This window comes from Phascolarctos cinereus, unplaced genomic scaffold (genome assembly GCF_003287225.1).
Source record: "Phascolarctos cinereus isolate Bilbo 61053 unplaced genomic scaffold, phaCin_HiC Scaffold_4;HRSCAF=312, whole genome shotgun sequence".
Lineage (NCBI taxonomy): Eukaryota > Metazoa > Chordata > Mammalia > Diprotodontia > Phascolarctidae > Phascolarctos > Phascolarctos cinereus.
The window spans coordinates 34,874,191-34,901,065 of record NW_027555847.1 but is presented as its reverse complement, the minus strand read 5'-3'; the positions used below and the strand labels follow the sequence as shown (position 1 = coordinate 34,901,065).

At 37.5% G+C, this 26,875-nt stretch overlaps 1 protein-coding gene across 10 annotated transcripts in view; it reads right to left on the bottom strand.

Annotated features, from left to right (window-relative positions):
• MITF (melanocyte inducing transcription factor) overlaps positions 1-26,875 on the bottom strand; it is a 273,400-nt gene that overhangs the window by 7,782 nt on the left and 238,743 nt on the right. For 7 of the 10 annotated variants that reach the window (XM_021007554.2, XM_021007553.2, XM_078152144.1 and 4 more), the window contains 5 exons: positions 25,663-25,746; positions 23,532-23,627; positions 11,655-11,772; positions 7,663-7,737; positions 4,606-4,681 (listed from right to left, as the gene is read on the bottom strand). In XM_021007554.2, coding sequence (XP_020863213.1) covers positions 4,606-4,681; positions 7,663-7,737; positions 11,655-11,772; positions 23,532-23,627; positions 25,663-25,746 — 449 coding nt within the window. The remainder of the gene's footprint in view (positions 1-4,605; positions 4,682-7,662; positions 7,738-11,654; positions 11,773-23,531; positions 23,628-25,662; positions 25,747-26,875) is intronic. The other 3 variants (XM_021007556.2, XM_078152143.1, XM_021007552.2) reach the window with 1 other exon arrangement.

Here is a 26,875-nt window from a genome sequence, read left to right as displayed (position 1 = left end):
TCTGACCCTGGGCAAGTCATTTAACTTCTTCATGTAAGCCTCAGCTTCCTCAAATGTTTTAAAAGGAAGATAATAATAGCCCCTACCTCCCAGGTTGTCTATGAGGATCAAATGAGATAATATTTGTAAAGCATCTGGCAAAGTCCCCAGCATACAGCAGGTGTTTTATAAATGTCTGCTCTCTTCCTTTTGGTTGAAGACCTCCAGTTGCATGACCCCATGAATGCTCTGAGGTAGCCCTTTGGAATTCTTCTAATTCTTAAGAAATTTGTCCTTATCTCTTACCTATAGAATACATAAGAGCCTTGAGGGCACGAGCTGTTTTCTTTTTGTCTTTGTACCCCTGGTGCCTAGCACATAGTAGGTCCTTAACAGATCCTTGTCGATTAATTTCCTAAATCTGCCTCAGTGGATTAGTAGGAGTATTAGCAATGTTATTAACATCAATAATGAATAAAATATCATCTATAAAAATAGCTATTATAGCTGACATTTATATAGTACCTAAGGTTTGCAATATACTTTACATTCATTATCTTATTTGATACTCTCAATAATGCTATGCTATTTTTAGCCCCGTTTTACTAATAAGGAAAGTGAGGCTAAGAAAGTTTAAGTGACTTAAGAAGGGGTCAAAGGGCTAATAAGTGAAACCAGGTCTTTCTGACATCAACCCTAACATACCATCGGTATCTCTATCACTAAGGAGCCGTGTGACCTTGACAAGCTTACTTGGGCCTCACCAGCCTCACTTCTCTTGCAGGGCTGTCAGGAAGCTCAAAGGAGATATTGTATTTGAAAGTATTTCAAAAAGAACAGGGTAATATGCAAACATAAGTATTGTAATTTTCATTTAGGGAGGGGTGGGAGATGTCAGACAGATGATTTCATCAATATACAGAACTCCAAATATGGAAACTCTCTCTACCAGTGCAAGTTGGCAAATCATCTGAAAATTACAGCTTTAGAATGGTGTAAAGGGGGCATGGAGAGGTTAAGCAATGAGCTCACGGGGCATACAGCTATGAGTCACAGGCATGACTCGAATCCAGGTCTTCTGGATTGACTTCAACAGGTCGCCTTTCAATGACAATTATCATGGTAGAATTAGAGACTGGACTTGTAAATTCATTGTTGCAGGGAATTGTTTGAGAAGAAAACTCCCTCTACCCATGCAAGCTGGCATCTTCTCTAATACTTAGAGGAGCAGTGAGGTGGCTCCATAATGGATAGATCACCAGGCCTGGAGTCAGGAAGATTCTTCTTCATGAATTCAAATCCAACCTCAGATACTAGCTGTGTGGCCCTGGGCAAGTCACTTCATTCCATATGCCTCAATTTTCTCATCTCTGAAAATGAGCTGGAGAAGGAAATGGCAAATATTTGCCAAGAAAATCCCAAAAAAGGTCACAGAGAGTCAGATATGACTGAAAAATGACTGGGCAACAACAAAAACAACTATAACTTAGAGTCTTGGTGGCGTCAAAGAGCTATCTAGCAATATTCTTGAGGGAAGCCCAAAACAGACTAAACTATAATTGGGAAATATTTGATAAAATAAATAAAAATACAATAAACCATAAAGAAAATATTACATTTTAAAACTAACTCAATATGCCACCTGCAGGTATCCTTATGTATAGATTAGTGGCCTTTATTTCTATTTCAGGTTGATACCAATGGTCTAGAGCACTGAGAGGCTAAGAGGTTTATCTGAGGCAGAGGTGGGGGAACCTGCAGCCTTGAGGCCACATGTGGCCCTCTACGTCCTCAAGTGAGGTCCAAACTTTACAGAACAAGGTTCTGTTATGTCCATGTTATGCTCCTTCATTGTGTGAGTACCCAAGAATAGTCTTGGACTTCTTTTTTCTCTATATACTCCCTCCCTGGGTGACGTCACCAGTTTTCACAGGCTCAACGGCCATCTCTATAAAGATGACTACATCAAACAGTGTCTGCTATCTTGAGCTCCATTCTTTCATAACCAATTGCCTGGTGACCATTTTCAAATGGATGTCCCATAGGCATCTCAAATCTAACACATGAAATACAGAACTCATTGTCTTTCCCTCAAAATCCTCCCCTCTTTCAAACTTCATTATCTCTCTCTGGCATACCCTCATCCTCCCAGGCACCAGGGTTCATGACCTCAGTATCTTCTTCAACTCCTCACTCTCATTCATCTCACAGCCAAGTATTGTCACTTTCACCTCCACTTCATCTCTTGTATCTCTCTCCTCTCCACTCATACGGATTCTGCCCTGGTTCAGGCCATCATCACCTCTCACCTCTACTATGTCAATGCCCTCTTATTTGGTCTCTCTGCCCCAAGTCTTTACCTACTCTGATCCATCCCTCATTCAGTGACCAAAGGCACAGATCACTATCCTATTCTATAAACTCCAGTGGTTCTCTGTTCCCTCGGGGATCAAATATAAAATTCTTCCGTCTGGCATTAAAGACTTTCACATCCTTTCTCATTCCTACCTTTCCAGTTTTCTTACACATTACTCCTTGACGTGTACTTTATAGTCCTGCCATACTGCCCCCGCCTTATTGCTCCTCACATGAGACACTGCATCTCTCATCTTTGCATTGGCAGTTTTCATCCCAGGGATGCTTTTCCTTTCTCACTTCTACATTTTTAGAATCCCAGGTTTCCTTCAAAATCAAGCTCAAGGGTCACTTTCTGCATGAAGCCTTTGCTGCCCTTTATAAATGCTTATTGATTGACTGAAATAACTTCTTTGAAGAACAAAATCCTAACAGCAGGAGAGAAACATAAATATAAGAGCTTAAGCCTCAAGTAAGTCATGGCAGTGCTCAGGTCCAGGCTAGGAAGACAGAAGTAGCATTTCAAGGTTGGTCAGAACTATTTCAACCCTGCTTTTTAGTTTTTGCTTTGGCACGACACTCAATCAATCCATGTATGTGTGTTCGGGCCTTCCGCAGAGTGCAATATATTTTATTTCAACATGGGGAACAAAGAGAATGGCAGTGGTTGGTTCACTTAATGAAATACATAAACATTCCATTTCAAACAAAGAAAAAGAAGGGATACAAATACTATCTTTTGCTACAGCCCCATCTTTTAATAAAGAGGTTCCTGGGCTGCAGTTAAAATAAAAATCTGCTTTAAAAAAAAGTGAAAGTGGATAGAGAATAGGAAACCGGGAATTCAATTTCAACTCTCATGCAAGGCTGACTGTAGCAAATGAAGGTCACAGCCCCTAAGTATTATAAAATGGTATTGCTGAATGGAGAATTTGGGTGTTTCAAGTTTTAAAATGACTTTACTTGAAAACCAGGAAGAAAACTGTTGAAAATGTAAAATTCACTCGGACATTCATTATGTAGCTTACAATGAATGGGAAATCATTTTGTTATTTCATTTTGTCACAATCCACTGTCAATCACACTATATCAAATTTCACAAGCCTTGCATAGGCATGTCTTGATTTCATTTTTCCCTTATTTGGGGGACTGAAAAGGCCATGTTCAAAGACTAATTCGACACTGCATTACACAGATGCTATTGAGACACACACTTCTTCAAACCATCTTATGTCAAATGTGCCAATTTCAGATGAACTAAACAAGTCTTCTTCTTGTTCAGTGTGCTGTTATGACAGATCCTTACAAGAGGAGGAATAAAAGAAAGGGGAGTCCTGTAGATGGAGTTTGCTGGTGAAAGAACACGAAAGTTAAAGAGCCTAATTACCCAACCAGCACTGAACAACAGAACAAGAGCTACGATTTTCTAAAAGTATCGTCCACAATTAACAAATATCAGAGAGGTACATGTGGCTACAGGTTTGCATAAAATCAACTCTACTCATGCTTCTGAGAACTCCTTGGAATGAGTGTAGTGGACTGTAGTGACCTCTTTTTCTAATCATTACTGATGAATGCTGATCACTACATATAGGCTCATTAGTGAATATGGGCATTATCTACATTAAGGGGCGTGGAGGCCCAAATCATGCCAAAGTGCTGGTTAAAAATTTCCAGGGTCCCTGAAGCAATAAATAATACTTAAAATAAAGGCATAAGGGGCAGCTAGGTAGCACAGTGGATAGAGCGCCAGCCCTGAATTCAGAAGGACCTGAGTTCAAATCCGACCTCAGACCAAACACTTGACACTTACTAACTGTGTGACCCTGGGCAAGTCACTTAACCCCAATTGCCTAAAACAAAACAAAACAAAAACAAACAAAAAAACCAAAGGCATAAACAAACAAAACGCCAAGAATCTTTGAGCCTGCACACCAGATGTTCTTAGCTTTCTGGTGGCTAGATCTTTGGCCATCTTTCTTCCATGATCAAATCAATAAATGGTAAAAGAGAAAGCATATTAGAGCTACAACAGCTCTGAGAACATGGAGATGCAAAAATAGGATAAAATTAATGGAACAAACAAAACAGATGGTCCCACGGGCATCTTCCCCAACCCTTAAATTCTATGACAAGTCAAAATTATAGAAGACCCTTTAATGCTAAGGAGGTGATCTCTATTTCAAGAATACTTATAAGTATTTGGAGACAGAATTAATAAACGAAATGAAAGAAAATAAATGATACATAACAACATAAGACTATACTCACGGGTCATTTGACTTTGGTATCAAAGTGCCTAGCTCTTTAATGCGGTCATTGATGTTAAATCTCCTCCTTCGCTCAACTTCAAGGGGAAAGAAATGAGAAATGTTTATTAGGAATAAAACAACATACTCACAACATCTCATTAAGATATTCTGTTATAGTGAAAAGACAACTGGACTAGCAGTCATGAGGACTGAGATCTGAGACCCGGCCCTCTCATTATATGAGCATGGGCAAGTAAATCACACCACTTGGCTAAGTCTGAGTGTGTGCATCTGAAAAATGAGGGGGGGAGACTGGATATATTCTATGGTCTTTCCTAACCCTAATGACCTATGTGAATCTAAAGATATTTATATACATCAAAAGAAGTATTCAGTCTGTCTGTCTACTATACCATTCTCCTCCATACTGGTGTGTGTAAGTGTATATGTATATGTATATGTATATGTATATGTATATGTATATGTATACGTATATGTATATGTATATGTATACATATACGTATAAGTATATGTATGTATGCATACAAGCACACACGTGTATATATACACATATATCTAAATGTGCATGTGTTATGTATATATAGTATTCAGTCCTTCTACTACCATATTCCTCACTGCCTATCATATATATGTGTGTGTGTGTGTATATATATATATATATATATATACACACACACACACACATATATATACACACACCTATATACACATATACATATATACATATCTATATATGCACATACACACATACATATCTATATATGCACACATGCATGTATAAAAACACATGTGTATATGTGTATATGGATTGAGGCCCCTTTGAATTGTAAAAATATTCAAAAGCAAGTGAAGTTTTTTCAATATAATATATATGTATATACTATATATAGTATAAATAGTTTATATAACCATATATGTATAATTTATATATGAGATAAACTACTCACATTTATTAACAATTTATTTGTGTGACCCTGAGCAAATAATTTAGCCTCTAAATGTCCCCAATCAACTCTCTAAGATTCTAAGCCATACAAGAGATGCCATTCTGCATTGATGAAGGGAGGTTCCTTACTGAGAGTTCCCTGCTCCAATATAATCATAGGGCAGAGCAAAGAAAGTTCCTTTTTTATTTGCAGAAATGGGACAAAATAAACATCAGAAATGTTTTATTTAGATGGCCACAATTAGAATCTATTTAGTACCATTTAAAACTTGATTAGCAAGGGGAAAATGGCAATTTATACAATACCTTTATTATATACCTAAAATGAATAATGAGCTATACATAATAGATTTGCAGTTTCATGAACAATCATTTTTTAAAATTATACTGTTATGGAAATGCTTGTTTTGTTCCATGAATTAAAAATAAAATATAATTTTAAAAAAATTGTTTAAGCAGAAGACCCAAGAAATAGAATATTTTAATTAACTATTTTTTAAAAAAATAAATAAAAGTTAATCAGAAACCCTTTTTTGTTCAAATGTTGAGAGAAAAATATTTCTAAATCATATGAGTCACCTTTCCTGCCTTGGGAAATAATGTCTAATAAATAGTACTAAATCTCTCCTTAATAAGTGAGGATCTTAGAGTACCTTGCAGACATCACTCTGAAAGCACCTAGGCCCACTGTATGGGGTGGTAGTTGTAAAATATATAACCCATTATACCTGGAAGGTTTTTTTTTTGAAGATCTCTTCCCTAGACCTACTTTCTCCCCCCCCTGCAATCTGCCCCCTTTTTTCCTAACATGCAACTACAGAAATAGATTAATATGTATACATAGAGCTTATGTCAGATTGCATGCCATCTTGGGGTGGGTGGAGGGGAGCAAAGGGTATAAAATTTGAAACTCAAAATCTTATGGAAGTGAATGTTGAAAACTAAAAATAAATTAATTAATATTTAAAAAAGAAATAGATTAATCAAATAAATTCCCAGATAAGATGGTGTCTGATATTCCCTCCAGCTCTAGTCTATGACGCTATGGAGATTACTGGGTCCATAAAGAAGGTTTCATTATTTCTTATACGTTACCCATGTTATGTAAGTTTTAGCTCTCAATTCTGCTATACAACACTCTTCAAAGACTCTTGACATTTTTACTTTTTAATATTAATTTCTAATTGTGAGACAAGATTTTGGGAGCCTGATATATATTATTTTAACCTGATCACATTTACTGTTTCCTGTCAACAATGAAAATTAATCTCGTAAAGAATTGATTTCAGACTTCAAAGGCGATACTGTTTTGGGCAAGTTTCAATACAGTCTTCCCCATTTCATTTAAAAGAAGCCTTCTATGATGAGATCTATTGCCTAATTATCTAGCTATCTGTATACTTTAAAAAGAGGAGGAAAGAAAAAAACAACTGAAGAGGCTTTTAAAAGGTTTCAGAGGTCCCCAAGTCCTTTATTTTACAGATGGGGAAACTGAGGCCCCAAATCATGTGTTATATGTATGGTAGAACTGAGACTAGACCCCAGGCTTCAGTCTGCCCCACAATGCTTCCCTCATTTATGAAAGGAAAAATAAAGCTACTGAAAGAGTAATCATTGGAAGATATGATCTAAGGCTATATAACAAATAGAGCGTTAAAATCAATCCGCATCCTTACTATTGTCTCATTTTAAAATCACTGCTCTAAGTAGAAAATGAAAATATCCCCACCTCTAACCTGTCCTTTTGGCCAAGTGGCCTGCTATCCAGAAACAGAGATTCTAATATCTCTTTTGGTAACATAAACAACATTTTAATTAAGTAGTTGGGGAATCAATCTTCCCTTCCCACAAAAAAACTACAAATAAGAAACTAACTAGGAAAGGAGGTTGGTCTAACAAAGACTCATTTGAAGATAGAAGAGGAAAATAAGTTTTTTCTTCATTTTTTCTAAACATCAAACTTCCTTCATGGGGATTTTTCTTGTTAGTCATTTTAGTACTATGAAAGACATTCATTTTCTTCCAAAAACTCAAGTAACATTTTGTAACCAAGGGATGGGCATTATTTCAATCATGCAATTGACTTAAAAATGAATGAAACCAACTTACTTAAGTTGTGATTGTCCTTTTTTTGTCTCTCTTTGGCCAATGCCCTTGCTTCTGATTCTGTAGGAAAAATACACGCTGTGCACGTGAATGAAGTAATGAGATATTAGAAATGCTCAAGGAACAAAATACAACTTGCAAAACATCTAATCTTCTAAATAAGTGGATGTGAATCTCACTTAGTATGAAGGAAAAAAAAAAGAAATAGTATTTCCACATTCCTCTCACCAATGAGATTAATTTGTAATGACTTTGTATATATTTTGTATGTTCTTAAGTTGTTTCCATGAGTAGAACATAAGCTCCTTGAGGGCAAGGACTGTTTTTATTATCTTTGTATCTAGTGTCTAGCACAGTCTCTGGCACATTCTAAGTGCTAAATAAACCTTTGCTGAAATTGAATTGAATACATTTGTTCAATGTGAACAAATTATTCCCAAAAGTTGAATGAATACTTGTTGAGTTGAAGCAGATTCAATTAAAACTAAGATAAGATAGGAAGATGAAAAAAGCCACTGCTAAAGCTAATTTACTTCAATACCTGAAGAATCTGATTTCAATGGCATAGGTCCTCGCTAATCTGGTGCATAATGTAGAACTTTGTAACACCTAAAGGCCTATATAAATGTAAGCTATTATTAATAACAGAACAACTCTGTAAGTTGATATGGGAGAAAAAAAATCCAACATCTGGCGACCAATGTCCTGGTGCCGAGCCTCTCTGATCTTAGGCTGGTCTTTGGAAAACAGACATAAATGAAGTTCATCACTGGGCCCACATTTAAAGTGTTCCAACCTTTGGAGGGTGTGGCTAAAATCATGATTCAACCATAGGGTCTGAAGAACCCAAGGTCACCAAAACACCACAACAAGGCATTGAAGTAAAAATGCAACTTCACAATCTATAACAATTTTCATAATAGTTCTCTGAAAAATATTAAAGATCAAGGTATGTTACCAATGCATTAGCAGACTGACCAAGGGTCAATTGGAATTTTCAGTCATTATAATACTTCTCTAAACCCCATTAATTCTACCCCTAGGATATTGGGCTTTGACATCTTGCTCAGGCCCTCATGCCATGCTTGGCCATGACACCTACATCCTCATCTGCTCACCACTACCCTGGGGAAACCAGGCTTTGATAAGTGAGCTTTCACCTTATCTTGTCCAGAACCAGGCCTTCCCTCAACTCTGCCCCCTGCCCCACTTCCAGGCTATCATTACATCAGACTGCTTCTCATTTCCTTTATCTCCAACCTTTTCCTCTTCCGTCTATGCGCAATATTGCCATCCTTTAGTATATAAGCCCCTTCAGGAGAGAGGCTGCTATCTTGCTTGATTATATTTGTAACTCTAGCTCTTGACCCCGTACCTGACTCATGTCAAAAGTTAAATAAATGCTTGAGATAACAATCAACCGATTGGTATAAAAACTATCACACTCACATAACAACTAAATTACTGGGAGCCTTCACTAGACATGCCACATCTTTATGACTAATTTATAAAAATGAATCTTACTATGTACTTTGGGATAATTGTTCGCATTTCAAGGGCAAAGTGACTTCCTCCAACATTGATCTCATTTTACAAAGTGCTTTCTTCACAATGAGGATGAAGGTATTTGAGGGAGGTATTATTATTCTCATTTTATATATGGGAAAACTGAGGCAATATGGCATAGTGGAAATAACAGTACTAGATTATCGTTCTGATCCTACTACTCCCTGTCATTGTTCAGTCGTTTCAAATCTTCACGACCTCATTTGGGGTTTTCTTGGCAGAGATACTCGAGTGGTTTGCCATTTCCTTCTCCAACTTATTTGACAGATAAGGAAATTGAGGCAAGCAAGGTTAAGTGACTTGCTCAAGGTCACACAGCTAGTAAGTATCTGAGACCAGGTCTGAACTCTCGGAGAGGAGTCTTTCTGACTCCACACCTGGTCCTCTATCTCCACTGTGCCACCTAGCTGCCGTTTATCACTTTCTAGCCACGTAATTTTAAGCCTCAGTTTCCTTATTAGTCAAATGGAGATAATATTACCTCCCATGTGAGATAATTGTGAGGCAAATCTTTGTCAATTTTAATACATACTACAACTATATAGTTTTATCTATATAGTATTCTATATAGCACACTCTACATTACACAATATAGCTATATCTATACATTATCACATATAGATACCACTATATATGTGACATACCCATATGACATAGAATATATACTATATAGTATTATAATCATTCCATTTTTTACCTCATAATAGAATTGCTTTCTCCCAAGTTCTAATCAAAGGCCCATCCACTTAGGGTATTTTTTTGTTGTTTTTGTTTTTAACATCATATAAATGCTGAACTCATTAGCTTCATCCTTTTTTTGCTTTGTTTTTATAGAATTTGGTCTAAAGGCTGCTCAGATGACAAGTATCCAAACCACGTCCACTTTACAGCATCCCACTTTTTAGGAAGTGGAATTTGCAATCTGCCTCCAAAAATCCATATATTCAGTAGAATCAATTCTTCCATTTTTCCAACATTACTCACAAGGTAATTCTGAGATACAAGCCTGAGATGGTTTTTGGACTTCCAGAGATTTTTAATCCAAAGGACTGATAATATACTACTCTCCTCAGTAACACACACACACACACACACACACACACACACACACTCGTGTGTCATTTCTACCTTCACAATATCTCTCTTACATATCCCTTCTCACCACTGACATACACTGATAGACACCACACTGCTACAGCTGCTGGTTGGTCTCTCTGGTTCCAGTCTCTCCTCTCTCTATTTAGGTAATAAAACGATCTTCCTAAAGAGAAGGTCTGACCATGCTATGCCCGTCACTCAAAAAACTCAAATAGCTCCACATCACCTCCCAGGATCAAATATTAAAATCCTTTTTGGCTTTTCACACCCTTCGCAACTTAACCTCCTCCTATATTTCCTGGCTTCTTACACTTTTCTCCCCTCCACAGCTATGATAAAGTGACATTGACTTTCTCGTTAATTTCTTGAACAGGACACTCCATTTCCTGACTTTATGCCTTTGCATTAGCCATTCTCCATGCCTGACTGTCTATCCCTTCCTCATCTCTACCTCCTGGCTTCCCTGACTTTCTTCAAGGCTCAAATCAAATCTCCCCTCTTGAAAGAGGTCTTTCCATTCTTCTCAGTCCCATTGTTCATGGTTTGAAGGATTAATTCCTACCCTACAGCATTAAGCGAAATCATGACACCAGTAAACAACTGTCTCAACATCTCCCACAGCTATCTCTCAGCATCACAATTTAGGTTTCCTCTTGTAATAAATATCTTGCACATGGCATAACAAGAAAATGTAAGATCTCCGAAGAGGTAAAAAAGAAATTTGTTCCCATTATTCTTCTTAAAACTGAAACACTGTGTTGTATGTGAAATGTAGAATTTCTGTAGAACAGACTCTGTTCTCCAGAGCAGAATTTATTGAGCACCACTAGAGAATCCAAAGCATTGGACTGGGCACATTTGGGGGAATATAAGATAAATCATAGTTTCCACCCTCAAGGAACTTAGAATTTACTCAGGCGAATGAAAGACACACACACGAAACAACTAGAGAACAAAATGACATCTCTGAAATTTCTTCTGTTGGTGAAGGCATGTGTATTGAAAGAATGATCAGAATGTGATGGGCTTAATCAGGGAAGATTTATAAGAGAAAGTGTTTTGAGTCAGATCTGGAAAGGAATAGCCACCAGTGGCAGAGCAGAAGAAAATATTAGGAACAAAGCAGTATCTAGAGCGTGATGGCAACAGACAGAAAGCACATTGACTTAACTGGACCAGAAACAGTGGCCATATTTGAAAGATGGAGAATTTCAATACAAGTCAATTTTCCAAATGGATGCTTAGAGAACAGAAAGGAAATGAGCCAAAAACTGATGACTTTTGAAGAATAAACACATGACATCAAGAAATATAGTGAAATGACTATTTACCTGTGAGTTCCCTTTTGATGTTGGGAAGGTTGGCTGGACAGGAGTTGCTGATTGCCAGCCCTGGAGGTGGCATGCCTTGGTTGCCATAAAGGTCAATCAAATTTCCAGAAACAGGTAACTGTGGGAGAATGACAAATCCCAAAATGATTAATTCCCAAGGAGATTTTGGTCTATACAGGAAGAACGGATATCTCATGCAACATCAATTTATAAGTATCATTGGTAAAACATTATCTGTGCTTTTATAAAAAAAATTTCTCAAATATTTATCCTCACATTACCAAAAGAAAGGATGTGTTCTCTTTGCCCAATTTTACAGGCCTTCTTGGCTTTCGAGCTGATATTGCTATGTGGTATGTCAAGCACACATGTCATAATGAAGATCAGAATCAGCCATGTCAGTTATTAAGATAAATGGAATTCAAGGCATTAGTTTGAAAGAATTTTACATAACATAATGAATACTGCTTCTTCAGAGTATGCTGCTTTTTCCTTTCATTACTTTCTAAAAAATTGTCTTCTAACAGAAACAGAGTTGGTTTCTTTTCAGGCCACAAGAGGGAGCCCACTGACTCTCATAAATGAACTAAAAATTGAATATGAAGGAAAGAAGGAAGGGACAGAGGGAGAGAGGAAAAATGGAGGGAAGGAAGAAACAAATAAAGAAAAAAAAGAGTAAGGGAGGGAGAGAGGCAGGGAGAGAGGAAGGAAGGAAGGAAGGAAGGAAGGAAGGAAGGAAGGAAGGAAGGAAGGAAGGAAGGAAGGAAGGAAAGAAGGAAAGAAGGAAGGAGGAAAAGGAAGGAAGATAGATAGTAAGACCCTAAAACTGCTCATTTAAAATAAAAAAGGGTTTCCAGCTTTTTCTGAATTTGGCACTTCTTAGGAAATTGCTTCCCTATTCCGTCTTGACAGCCATGACTTTTTTAATTATGTTCATCTACACAATTAACTCATTACAATGATTTTATTTTCTTATATTGCTTTTAATTATGAAAATAGTATAATAATTATTATCATCATAACATTATTATTATAGTAGATATAGGAGATAATTATCTCATAATTAGGAAGACCAGGGTTCAAGTTCTGCCCCTTCCTCATACCAGGGGTGTGAACTTGGGCAAATCACTCAACCTCTTAGTACCCCAGGCAACCCTCTATGACTATAAGTTGCAGAGCAGGTGCCAATTTGTATTGAAGGAGGGAATTTCCTCACTGGGAGCACCCTATCTCTAATGAAATCACCCTGGAATGTGCTGGTAAATATTTAACAACAGAATCTCCACTAAACAAAACAAAAAATGTGCAGGACATACTTTTAAACTTAATCTATATGATTAACTAATTTTCTCCATCACTTTCTTAAGTCTAGACAATCAACCAATTACTCAAGCCCTTGTCACTTTTGTGATTTCCAAAGTATAAATGCTCACACTGCAAATTGGGCCTGTTCAAGCTGGTTCTACCTCATCCCTGTCTGGTCCCAAACCAATGAATAATAATAGCAGCTTACATTTATAGAGTGTTTTAAGATTTGTGGGACACATTAAACACATGATCTCATTTGATACTCATAACAATCTTATGATATTGGTGCTATTATTATCATCCCCATTTTACAGCTGTAGAAAATGAGGCTCAGCTGCCAAGTCTGGCACTCCACTATGCTACACTATTTCAGAAACCACCATAGTTCATGGGGTTTACACAGTCCCCACTCCTATACCCAACAAAACAAAAGTTCCGAATAAATTCAACCACAAAGAAAATATTTCCTGTAGTCTACTTCAACTCTAGATTGTTCATATTTTTAAACTTAATTCAGTTAATTTTGAGAACTCTCCTTATCAGGCCACAGTGCTATGTCATGGGGCACCTACTGTACTTTATTCTAGGCTGTGATAATTAATCATAAAATGTATTAAGTGCCTACTAGGCACTAGGCATTGCCATGCCTCTGAGAAACATGCTAGAATGAAAGACACAATTGTCTAGTATTCTGAAGCTACCAACAAAATGGTCACTGCACTCAATCCCTTGCAGTACAAGGGTTGCTTTAAGAAACTGCAAATGCAGAGCTTGGAGAAAAAGGGGTAATAAAATTAAGATCAAGGTTTTCAGATTCCTAAAGGGTTTTCATATGAAAGAAGAATTGGACACATTCTTCCCAGAAATCCAAGTAGAATCAATGAGCTGAAATTACAGGAAAGCAGTTCAGGGCTCAATACAACGAAAAACTCCTCAACAATCAGAGCAATCTGAAAATTGGACAGGTTGGCTCAGTAGGTAGGGAGCTGCCTGTGATTAGAGATCTTCAGGGAGATATAAGAAGGTGTTGTGTTTTAGGTACAGATAAAGTATATGAGTCAGGAGGCTGTGCCTCAGTTTTTACATCTGTAAAATGAAAGAACTGAATTCAGTGGCATCTAAGGTTCCTTCCAGCTTGAAATCTATTCTCCTACAATCTTTGAAGTCCCTACCAACACTAGAATCATACGACTACTTCAAAGTACATACACAACCATGTGTTGTGTCAAACGGCTAAACTTAAAGTTATTTTGTGATTTCTATACAACCTATCTCTCATTTTCTGAAACAAACTAAAAAGATAAAAATAAAATAGGACAAATCAATATAAGCATTGTAGAAGAGGCAGAAGGATGAATCCTACCAGGGAACTTGTACTGTGATTCCCACATAAGTATAAGAAGGGAGAATGTGAATGGCAAAAAAATTATTGTATCAAATGCTTCAGATAAGAGTTTGGTATTATATACATATATATACACATTTTTATTATATGTGTGGATACATATGATATATGTATAAAATTTTATTAGGCATATATAATGTATGTATAAAATTTTTATTATATGTGTACATATAATGTATGTAGAAAAATTGTATGTATACACATAATATGTATACAAAATTTTTATTGTGTGTGTGTATACGTATACACACACACAATAAAAATTTTGTCCATATATATTACGATAAAAATATGTAAGACCAAAAGCCACTCCACAATAGATAAAGGATACAAACAAGCAATTCTCAGAAGAATTACAAACCAATAACCCATATGAATGAATGCTTCAAGTCACTAACAAGAGAAATGCAAATCAAAACAACCTTGAGGTTTCACCTCCTATCCTACAAACAGGAAAAGATGACAAAAGATAGGAATAGTCAATGTGGGAGAGGTTTTGGGAAAATGGACACAACCATGCATTATTGGTGGAGCAAAAAGTTAGAACAACCATTCGTTGTGTTCAGTTGTGTCCAACTCTTTGTGATCCCATTTGGGGTTTTCTTGGCAAAGATACTGGAGAGGTTTGCCATTTCCTTCTCCAGCTCATTTTACAGTTGAGGAAACTATGGCAAATAAGATTAAGTGACTTGCCTAGGGTCAGAAAGCTAGTAGTGTCTGAGAATGGTTTTGAACTCAGGTCTTCATGGCATGCTATCTACTGTACCACCTACCTGCCCTGTACCAGTCATTAGAATTATGCAAATAAGGGGACTAAAATGTGCATGTCCTTTGGCCTAGAGATTTCACTACTAGACATATATCCCAAGAAAGTCAGTGATAAAGAGGAAGTCTCCGCCAACCCCAAAATAATTAGAGCATCACTTTTAATGCCCCAAAGAATTGGAAATGAAATTAGATGCTCATCAAGTGGAAAAATGATTAAATAAATAGTGGTATATGAATGTAATAGAGTATTATTGTGCTATAAGAAGGGATGAATGGAATGAACAGAGAAACACAAATTTAAATGAAATGATGCAAAGGGGAGGACGGAGCCAGGAAAATAATAAACACAATGACAACAGGGGGAAGTGGAAAGAATGACCACAAAACAACTGAAAATGAGTGTGGCCAAGTCAGACCGAAGAAACATAGACCCAAAGAAGAGAAAGGAGAAGATACTTCCTCCCTCCCCCCCCAACCCCAACGCCTTTGCAGAAGCAGGAAATCCATGAGTGTGCAATGAACCCTGCAGATGTTTTGTTTTGGTTTTTAATGAACTGATCAGTTTGATGATGATTTTTTCTCTTAAAAATGTTTAATTTCTTTTTTTTCATTTGTTACATAGGGTGGTTCTCTGGGAGGGATAGAGGAGCAATATGGGGAAAATTTAGGAAGATAAAAAATTTAGTCAAACAAAAGATTTAAATAAAATTATTTTAAAAAACATTTAATATACTAACTCGTATAGTAGAGTATAGTGAAGAGAGAACATACGTGGGTTACTGTGCTCTCCCAGAACTTAGAAAAAAAGGCTAAGATCCATTTGGACTTATTCCTTATACAGGGAATGAATTAATCTTCTTTCCAATGTCTTTTCTCATGTCCTGCTTTAATTTTTAAAAAATCTTTTTATTATACTATGTTATAAAAATGCTTGATTTATTATATATACATTTATATATATTTATATATACATATATATAGAATTCTACATATATTCATATATGTATATATGTACACACACACACACACACACACACACATATACCTGCCCAATTGAGTATACTTTGACTTAGGGACTTGGGAGAAAATTAAGAAAACAAACAAATAAAAAGCCATTACCACTCTCTTCATTCTCTGCAGTCCTTCCACTACACGACTTTCTGCTTCCTCAGAGTCAACCTTGACCTTTCCAATTTAATAATGACCTTGCTTTGTTAATTCTGACCTCTTTGCTAAAATTTGCTAAATAAGTTTGAATTTTTAAATGCAGACATCCATAAGAATGTGAAGCTGGCCATCTGAAAATCAGCAACAATATCTTGCATCTTTTTTTCCAATTTCCAAAACTCCCTTTTCTCTTCTTCCAAAAGGAAGTTGCAGTTAGGGTCAGCTGGGCCAAGAAGGGATAACAGAAGTTCTCAGCACCAAGGCCTTTGACGGGCAGGGTGTGTTTGAGGAGGTGTGTTCCCACATCAGCACCCCTGATATGACTGAAGTGAAGTCAGTCTAGCAAGGCAGGTTGCTTTATGCTTTATGGAAGCTTGCAAATCCTTTCATGAGTATTCCCTATGGCTACTACTACTAAAGTCTGAGCTCAAGGACAGGGACACATCATCTATTTTTATGGCAATAAATTGCTTAAGCAAGGGGCTAATACAATACCCTGCACCCAAAGGCAGCTAAGGAGGGAGTAACTTGTAGTCAGGAAGATCTGAGTTCAAATATGGCCTCAGATTCTTACTATATGTGATCCTAGGCAAGTTAATCAACCTTTGAGGGCCTACAAGCAACTTTTGAAGCCAGTAAGTCACAAGTGAGGGCCTGATTAACAACAGTGCAGGGAATTTCTTACAATGATGAAAGCTAAGATCTAGAACAACTAAAATAAGAAAAAGGAGGAGGATGAAAAGGAAGAAGAGAAAGAGAAATAGGAGGAGGAGGAAGAGAAGAAGAGGAGGAGAAAGAGATAACAATGTCCTTGGATTCCATTACCGTATAACTGGATGATGATGATGACAATGAAGTCAATTGACTTTTCAGAAAGTCTGCCATCAGGAGGCCCACTTCTTCACCTGTAATTCAATCTTAATTGTCAGAGCAAAGAGAAACAGGGTAGCCAATGTGGACACTTGCGTGTGTCTACGATGTGGACTACTGATGCCATTGTACAACCTTATACCATTTGTATGAATGACCATCTTTATTCAAGTCTACTAAAAAAGAGAAGTTGCATAGGATAATCTTGATCCCAAATTAGAAATTCAACAATTTCCCACACATTCCAATTTATGACAGGATCCAAATCAGCATTGGGATCATTCTAGGTTATAAATTTTTCCTCAAATTAATGTAGGTGACCAGTCTTGGTCTTGGAGGACAAATGACAAAACCTATTTCCTGCTTCCTGAGAAAGCAGGAAACATTTCATTTTCGTCCGTATCCTTAGTGCCTAGGAGAGTGTCTGGCACTGAGCAGATGTTTACTAGTGATTGTTGACTGAGTTACAGATGTGGAGGGCTGTGGGTATGAAATGTTGCAAGCTCTGTCAAACGTGCTTGCTTTGTGGGGTGCTAGGTGGCGCCGTGGATAAAGCACCAGCCCTGAAGTCAGGAGGACCTGAGCTCATATCTGACCTCAGACCAAACACTTGACATGTACTAGCTGTGTGACCCTGGACAAGTCACTTAACCCCACTGCCTTAAAAAAAAAGTGCTTGCTTGGTTGGGTCACTGCGTAACCATTCTGTTTTAAGTAGGGGAGGTGGACAGATGGGATAAACAGCTATAATGAGCAAAAAAATCCGTAAAATCCCTGCCCTCCTTCATCTAATTAAATACTGCTTACTGGCTTGAATGGCTAGCAGGAACTGTGATTTTTTTTTGCTTGTGTGCCTGTGGTAAGAGTGGGAAGGAGAGGAAGGGAAGTCCCATTGAAGCTAGGTGGCAAAGCGGATAGAGGGACAGAGCCAGGAAGACCTGGATTTGAATCCTGCCTGGAACTTCTATTAGCTGTGTTACCCTGGGCACATCCCTTAACCTTTCCCAGCCTCAGTTTTCTCATCTGTAAAATGGGGATCAGAACACAGGGTTGTTGTGAGGATAAAATGAAATATACAAATCACTTATCAAATCTTAATGTGTTACATAAATGTTAGCTATTGTCATTATTATCCTTTGTGAATGTGGATATTTGGTTCAATTACTACCCTTTTGGGGCAGCTGGGTGGCGCAGTAGATAGAGCACTGGCCCTGAAGTTAGGAGGACCTGAGTTCAAATCTAGCCTCAGACCAGACACTTGACACTTACTAGCTGTGTGACCCTGGGCAAGTCACTTAACCCCAATTGCCTAAAAAAAGGTAAAAATTAAAAAAAATTACTACCCTTTTTGTTTTATTATATAATATATGAATTATGGCTCTGATTCTACCAAATCCCAACAGCACAGTAGGATTATAAAGACAGTAGTCCAAAAGGGCACATACCAAGGAAAGAACCTCATTTATCTACATCCCCAGCTTGATTTGAATTGAGGTCTTTAGAGGTCCTGCTACACCAAAATGAATATTTTTTCAAGTAAGTGATCACTGCTAAATGTTAGCCTTTGCTTTCTATGGAGGTCCCCTTCTTGGGATATCAATCAGGCACTGTTACCACAAGTAAACTGGGACTTTTATGCTTTGTTTGCAATGGCACAACAGTGGCCTTGTTGTGCTCTCAGAACGGTTATTTCTAGACTGTAACTCCCTAAGGACAGTTTCCTCTCTCAATGTTCCTTCTACCCTCTATTGAAAAAAAGAAAAGAAAGACGGGGAGAGGGGTGGAATGAGACAGATATAGACAGAGACAGCAAGAGGGAGACAGAGACAGAGAGAAAGAGAGACAGACAGACAGAGAGATAGAGAGAGACAGAGAGATGGAAAGTCATAAAAAGAGAGAGAGAGACAGAGACAGAGACAGAGACAGAAACAGAGGCTTAACTCAAAAGCAAGCAAGTTAAATAAGCAAAGAAAAGTTAAAAGCCCAACTAAGCCAAGATTTGCATTTAGGAAAAGAAATAAACATAAAGGCCTAACAGTTTACAGAATGGAAGAGATCTTAGAGGACATGGAATCACACTCCCAAGCTGGGATCTGTAGTGGTTAAACGACTTAGCCAAGGTCAAACAAGGAGTGAGAAGTAAATAGCAGGGCCAGGATTTGAGCCTGAGACCCAAGTCTTCTAACTCAATTCAGTGCTGGAGTTTTGAAGGGGTGAGGAGGATGGAAGGGGCCAACAACCCAAAGTTGAAAGCATGCAGACTTTGGAGGCAAAGGCAATGGCTTCCAGATCGAGCTCAGCTTTCCTCCTTACACTTAAGGGCAATGGTTCTGTGGGTGAAAAAGCTTTTCAGCTCCACTGAATCAACATTATCTATTTTCTCCTTTATAATTGCCCCTCTCAGCTGTACGGTGAAGAATATATCTCCTATCCCTATATGTCAAAGACATATGAACTACTTCTAATTTTTTTTTAATGGAATGATCTTTAATATGAAGGGCACTGAAAATAAAAAGTGATCCCGAATGGAGAATCTGTACTATGACTACCAAAGAAGAATAAAAAGGGAAATGTTAGAATGGGAGAAAAAAATCTTTGTATCCTATTTCTCAGATAATGGTTTGGTATCTAAGATGTAGAAACAAAGAACAGATAAATGTCTAAAAGCCATTCCTCAGTAGATAGTAGTCAAAGGAAATGAACAACCAGTTCTCAAAAGAAGAATTGCCAAATATTCACAACCACAGGAAAGAATGTTCCGAATCATTCATAACAAAAGAAATGCAAATCAAAAGAATCCTGAGATCTCACTCCACACTCCCCAAACTGGCAAAGGTGACAAAGGATGGGAATACTCAGTGTGGGTGAAGTTGAGGGAAGATAGGCACACCAAAGTATTATGCGTGGAGATGTGAATCAAGATGACCACTTTGGAATTACGCATACAAATTGACCAAAATGTTCATAACCTTTTACCCAAAGAGTTCACAATATGACATATATCCCAAGGAAGTCACTGATAAGAAAGCTCTCATATTATACCAAAATACTTAGAGCAGCTCTTTTTGTGCTAGCAAAGAACCGGAAACACAGTTGATGACTATCATCTGGGGAATGACCCACCAAACTGTGCTGCTGAAGGAATGTACAGAGGACATTACCACTCTTTAAGAAGAGATGAATATTATGAATAGAGAGAAGCATGGAAAGATTTACACAACCTGAGGTAGAGTGAAAGAAAGACCAACAAAGTGACATACAAAATGACAATAATAACATAAAGAGAAAAAAAAACAATTACAACATAATAAAAAGTGAATGTCGCAAAGGATTGAAAACAAGGTCATCTCCAAAAAAAAGAGATACTCCAATTCCATTCAATTCCATTGCTTGACAGAGGTAAGAGGCCCAAGGGTATGGAAACACTGCATGTGTTTTTAGACTTTTTAATGTATCGATCAGATTTCATTTTTTTCTCTTTTTCTTTTTTTTCCCTAGAAAATATTATTTGCTATATGAGATGGCTCTTTGGGAATGGTGAAGAGGAAGGAAACTGGGAGAAATTTTGGTAATGTGAAAAAACCCAAGTGATATCAATAAACATCCATACTTAAAAAAAACATGGTCCTGCCTCTTACCCAAGCTCACAAAGGGAGTAAATCACTTAATCTTTTGGGCCTTAGGGACAGGTGAAATTATTTGAATTTAAACGTAGATTTGGCTTTTTTGTGTAACCAAAGTTCTCGTCTGTTAGCTAAGCAGTCAGTTAAGGATACTAATTTTTATGCTGGAGGAACACAGATGGGAGTAATGATGGAAAATCACTGGATTTTCCCAAACCAAAAAGGCTACAGCTACTCTTTTCAGGATAGCACCAGGCACTGTACTGTCAGAAATCACATTAACCCCAAAACCAAGGGACAGCGGCAATTTCAGAAGTCCCCGGGGAGAGCCACTTGTCCAGCAGGTCAGAGCTGGCTGACATTATTGCACACTGAGAAAGAAATCTCTGAATGTGATACTTCTGCTGAATGGGTATAAACAACCAGCCACCTGTTCATGGTAGTAGACTAACTATATATGACATTTTGGGGTACCCAGGATATTGCTATTTGAAGCTGCCCAGGGAACTCTCAGAAAGTCAAGTTAGAAAAATTGCAAGATATGCCTTTAAAGGTTATTCTAAATCTTTAGGCTGAGTTATAAAACGCCCCTACTGTAGAATCTCCCATGTGTCATTAACCTAACATCTTTCCTACAGCTTTGATGCCACCCTGCTAAAGATTATCAAAGACATGTGGAAGCCAGGAGGTTACAAAAGCAAGCTGAGGATTTGAGGGACTGGAGCAAAAACACATTTAAGATGAGAATACATTTATTGTCTCTTAAAAATTGATTTTGTGGGAGACAGTTAAAAGAACACAACTTACATAGTACACAAAAGTGATAGACTATTAAAGGATTATAAGAAATAGACAAGATGAAAACTTCAGAGAAGCATGGGAAAACTCATCTGAACTGATGAAGAGGGAAGTAAGCACAGTAGGGAAACAATGTACATCATTGAAATGTCGTAAACAGAAAAAAAAAAAACTTAATGCTGTGGAATTATAATGCCCAAGCCGGGCCTGCTCCCCTCTTCACAGAGGTGAGGTATGATGGGTATGGAACATTGCACAGCATCTTCCTCTGACATTGCCTTCTGTATACATAATGTGTACTTTGTATTCACATAGCTATTTGCAAATTATCTCTGCCTCTAGAACACAAGCTCCTTGAGAACAAGGACTGTTTTTGCTTTTCTTTGTATATCCCTGCAACCCTTAGCATCCCGTCTAGCACATAATATGTACTTCAAAAATGCTGCTGACTGACTGACTGATACATACCAATAGGTACAATTGATGTCTTGACTAGTTTTGCTGAATCTTTTTTTCTCTCTTCTTTAGAAAAAAAATGTGTGATAAGGAATAGCCCTCTGGGCAGTGAAGGGTAAATATGTATCTAGAAATGACGGTGGTATGAAGACAAAAGATATCAATAAAACTAAAATGTTTAAAAAGAATACAGCTGAGGTTTCAACTTGGAAGAGTTGTGGCCTTGAACAAAGTAAAGAATAAAGGAGAACAGAAGTACCTGACAAGCTGGGTCAGAAGCACAGAGGAGCAGGATGGGCTGGGAAAGGAGAGTATCTCATTATATTATATTGTGAAATCACTATATTGTAGAAGTGAGTAAAAATTCTGTCTAGCACACCAAAGGGATTTATTTTTGGAAGTACCTATTTTTAAATACAATACAGTCTCATGGCACAGCCATTAAGGAAAAGTGGATAACAAAACTCATGTATAACTTTTAAAATGATAGGCGTAACCCATGAAATCAGAGAATCACAAAATTTCATCACTCAAGGAACCTCAGGCGCCACCTAGTACGTGAAAAAAGTACATCTTCATCCCCCACTCTTCTCTGCCTCCAAAAAAATCAACCAAAAAAACAACCCACTGGTAACTGGTTATTCAGTCTCCACTCAAAACCTTTCGGTGAGGTGAAGCCAAGGATGTGCTGGTCAGTGTATAACATCTAGTTCTTGGCAAACACAGCTCATACTTTAATTTGCATTGTTTTTTTCTCCATCACTTTCTTAAGTCTTAGACAATCAATAAATCAGGCCCTGATTTATAACATCTGCCCATTTCCAAAAGATAAATTCAAACACTGAAAACTAACAATCAGCTCTCTTGAGCTGGCCCTAATACATCCCTCGGTGGAGCCCACTATATACTGAAGCAGTTCATCCTACTTTTCGAGAACTCTAATAGAAGTTTTTCCTCATATCGTGCATACACCTGTCTTTTTGCAACGCCCGCTCATTGCTCCTAAATACAACCAAATATACGGCTTCTGAACGGTAATTAAGATTTTAAATTGTTGGACAATAATTCTCTCCTCCCTCATCCCTAGATCATTCCTAGGTAGTAAATTAAGGTCCTAAGGAAGTATGTCACACATCATTTTGAACACTGATATCTCATGCATCTCCCTGATGTTACTGCTACACCATAATAAATGGTTATCAAGTGGCTTGAGAGATTGGACACATGGAAGAGACCATCACACATCTAAGAAATGGACTTGGGCCAGACGGACAACAGAGCCTCGTCATGATCTCCTCGCCTGTGAAATTCATGATGCCAATGTCAAAAGTTAGCTACTAAGTGATCACAGGAGGGTACCCCATTTTGTTAACCACATGATTCCCAACACAAGAATTCCTGTGTATATTCAAAAAGTAAAAGGAAAGGATGTGGCTGTTGGTAGCAACCTATGAATCTTTACAAAACAATGTAGATTAATACCGTATTAGCCATTTGCAATGCTGGATCCATCAGGCCTAGGATTTCTTCATTATAGCTTGATTCAAGGCTAATTATGTCATCAATTACATCATCCATCTGTTGGGACAGAATAATAAAAGATATAAATAAGCAAAACAAAACAAAACAAAATAAAAAGAGCAAACTACCACACATGATTCTTCTTTTTTTAATCCATCAGTCAAAGCTTCTAACAAATCTTTCATGAATTTTGGATAACTTTGAAAATTTACTTTTTTTCCCCCCAAAAAGGAAAGTAAAATGAGAGATATTTTCTTTTCTTCTTATGGAGGAGGGGGGAGGCAAGAGAGTTTGGAATTTTTCAGCCAGGGAGATCATATAAAACAACATAAATCGGGATCTTTGGAAATCTTAAGTTATCATATACAGCTATAGTGATTATTATTATCATTATTACTCCCTCCTTTAATGCATATTGGCAAGTCATCTGTAATTTACAGTCTTAGAGGGTTTCTCAGGGGCACCAAAGGATATGCGATAGCCCCGAGTTACACAAAGAGAATGTATCAGAGGCAGTACCAAAATCTGGGTTCTCTTGCCATTACCCACTCTATCACACTGCCTCTCATTAACACTAGGAAATCCTCTTGAATGATGTCTGCCACTTCCTTTTTCTACCCAGTGAGTAAGCACTAACATCCTGTCTCCTCCTGGGAACAGGAAAAATGAGATGGCAATCCATCCTTGGCCTCCTCAGGGACGGCCCGGCCCACCACTGCCTGTGTGCCAAGGAGTAGCCCCCAAAACTTTTCCAGCATTGAGCCGGTGGAAGGGTTCTCCTAGTGACTTGTAAAATAACAATTTATTCTTGCACACCCGCCGAAAGTTCTTTATTTTCCCAGGGGATTACATCAGGACGAGGTTATCGTTACGGGTGGAGAGCTGACATTCCCACTAGATCAATTTTATTCCTGAAGTACCAAAGCATCAGTTATGATGATAAAAAACAACAGTGATTACATGGGCATTGCAGCAGTCACAAATACAAGCCTGCGCAAACATCTCTCAGTAACCATCCAGTGAATGGAAAGTGGCCCTCTCCATGAGTATGCCTCTGTGTGCGTGTGTGTGTGTGTGTGTTAAAGACTTTTATGTTATACTGAAATCAGAGGACTTCCCATGACCTTCTCCTCTTCTCACTTGTACTTGACTTTTTTACTTCTATTTATTCAACCTTGCTCTTTCTGCCCATGACAAAGGTGTAATATTTTTTTTCTCCACTGAAACCAACAGTTTCTATGTTGATTTCAAATAACAGAGCATAGGTAATGCAAACTTCAATGTGCCATAGAGATGTCAACTATAGTGGTTGTGGTGGTTGGGATGGTTATGTTTGTCATTGTTATACCACGAGAGACAATATGGCATAATGATGAGCATGGAGCTAGGAAGACCTGGGCTCAAGTCTTGCCTCTAACTTATTGCATGATCCTAAGCAAGTGACTTAATTTCTCAATGCTCTAAGCAACTCTCTAAGATGTCAACCTGCAGTGATTGATATAAGGACTTTCTCGCTCAGGAGCTCCCTAACACAATGAAATCCTAAGTCCAATCCTTATCCCTATCATTACTTCCCTTTCTAGATTCTATTTCCCTGTAGGCTTTTCAAAATGATGTCCTTTTTCTAGCACAGCAATAGATTAGAAATGTGTTGTCAGAACCGGTGTATGATACTTTTCTACAGTTTTATCCTGTCTTAGGAGAAGTATGGTATAAGAAATTCAGGTAAGATCCATGCCTCTTACTTTATGAAACTTCTCAAGAAATAGCAACTCAATAAATTTCTATGCCACTTACTCTACAGTTTTTGAAAGCAGTGCTATATTTTTATTTCATTAAAAAAAAAGTCTTCTAGGCCTATCAGAATTATTTTAAACACCTAAAGCAAACAAAAAAGGCCTCCAATTTCATTTCCCTAACCATCATTTAATCACAGGATGCCATGGAGAAAGTTAAAAAGTTCCTGTCGTTCATTTAAAAAAATCAATGGGAAGAAAAAGAACCCTTAAGTCATCAGGAAGGTGTGATCAGCAACAAATATAGATCCTCATTACAGAGTGTTATATCCTCCTGGCTGCTAGTCATTCAGTACCTGCATGCATGACGCTCGAGAATGCGTGTTCATATTTGGGCACTCACTCTCCGCTCTGTTCTGCTCTTCAAACTTATAAAACCCCTGTGAAGACATAAAAACAAAACAGACACTTGCTGATTCTTTTCTCGGTGTCGCACATAAACATAAATAAGAGGTGGAAAATACCTCAATGGGGTGAACTAAGTTTTACGTAAACTAGAAGTCTGGCCAGCTACATTTTATTCACTAGCCTAGGGAGAGAGTAAGTGAACTGAGTGTCTTTTGTAAATAATCGCTTGGGTAGTATATCAAAAAAAGAGGTGAAGGGTGAAAGGCAAAATGGGAATCCTTAGAAAAGTAAAAGATCGACCAAAATCCTGGGAGAGAAGGGAATCAAAATTTTATATGGATTTTGTAAGGGAGAAAACAGGATTCCCATTATTATAATATGCATAACTTATTAGAATAAACACAAGTTAAATCGTAATCTCCCCCCCACTATCACCCCAGCAAAGCTCTCCTCCCTTACACACAAAGAAACTATATTTAGGCGGGAAAAAAAGGTCTAATGTAACAATGAAACAAAAGGAGAAGTCTTTGTTTTTTATCCATTTCAAGCTACACCTTAGAGAGTGAAATAGCATATTTTAATGTTTAGGAAACTACGAAATGTGGAAACTATAATAAAATAAGTATTGGAAAAAAGAACTTCATCAAATTAAAGATATCCCAAAATGGAATAGGACGTCTCAGGAGACATTCGATATTTGAACAAAATGGAACATTGTCCTCAAGCAATACTTCACTGCCCACTTGCCAGTCAGCCTGTGTTACATAGAGAATTCTTGGTCTCAGTGGCGACAGAGTCCTCTTCCAATGCCCAGATTCTGAGATTCTATAATTTTATGGAATCTATTTTACTTAACATTTTCTTTAAAAATTCCTATCAATTGCATTCTTTGAATTGTCTCAAACACCATGTTCTCTGACTTTTTTTTATTTTGAGAAACAAAAATAAAATTCCAGACATTCACAAAAACTGTAACTTCTCACCACCTGCCCCACACCTTTTTTAGATTTGCTTTCTTGTCTCTACCTTCCCTTTTTCTTTTCCTCTCAATCATTTTCACTGCTCTGGATACTGAAAAGCTTTAATTATTATACTGAGAAAAACAGAGCATGAATCAGAAGCTCAAACAATCTCAGAGGAGAAATCAAGTGCCACATTCCG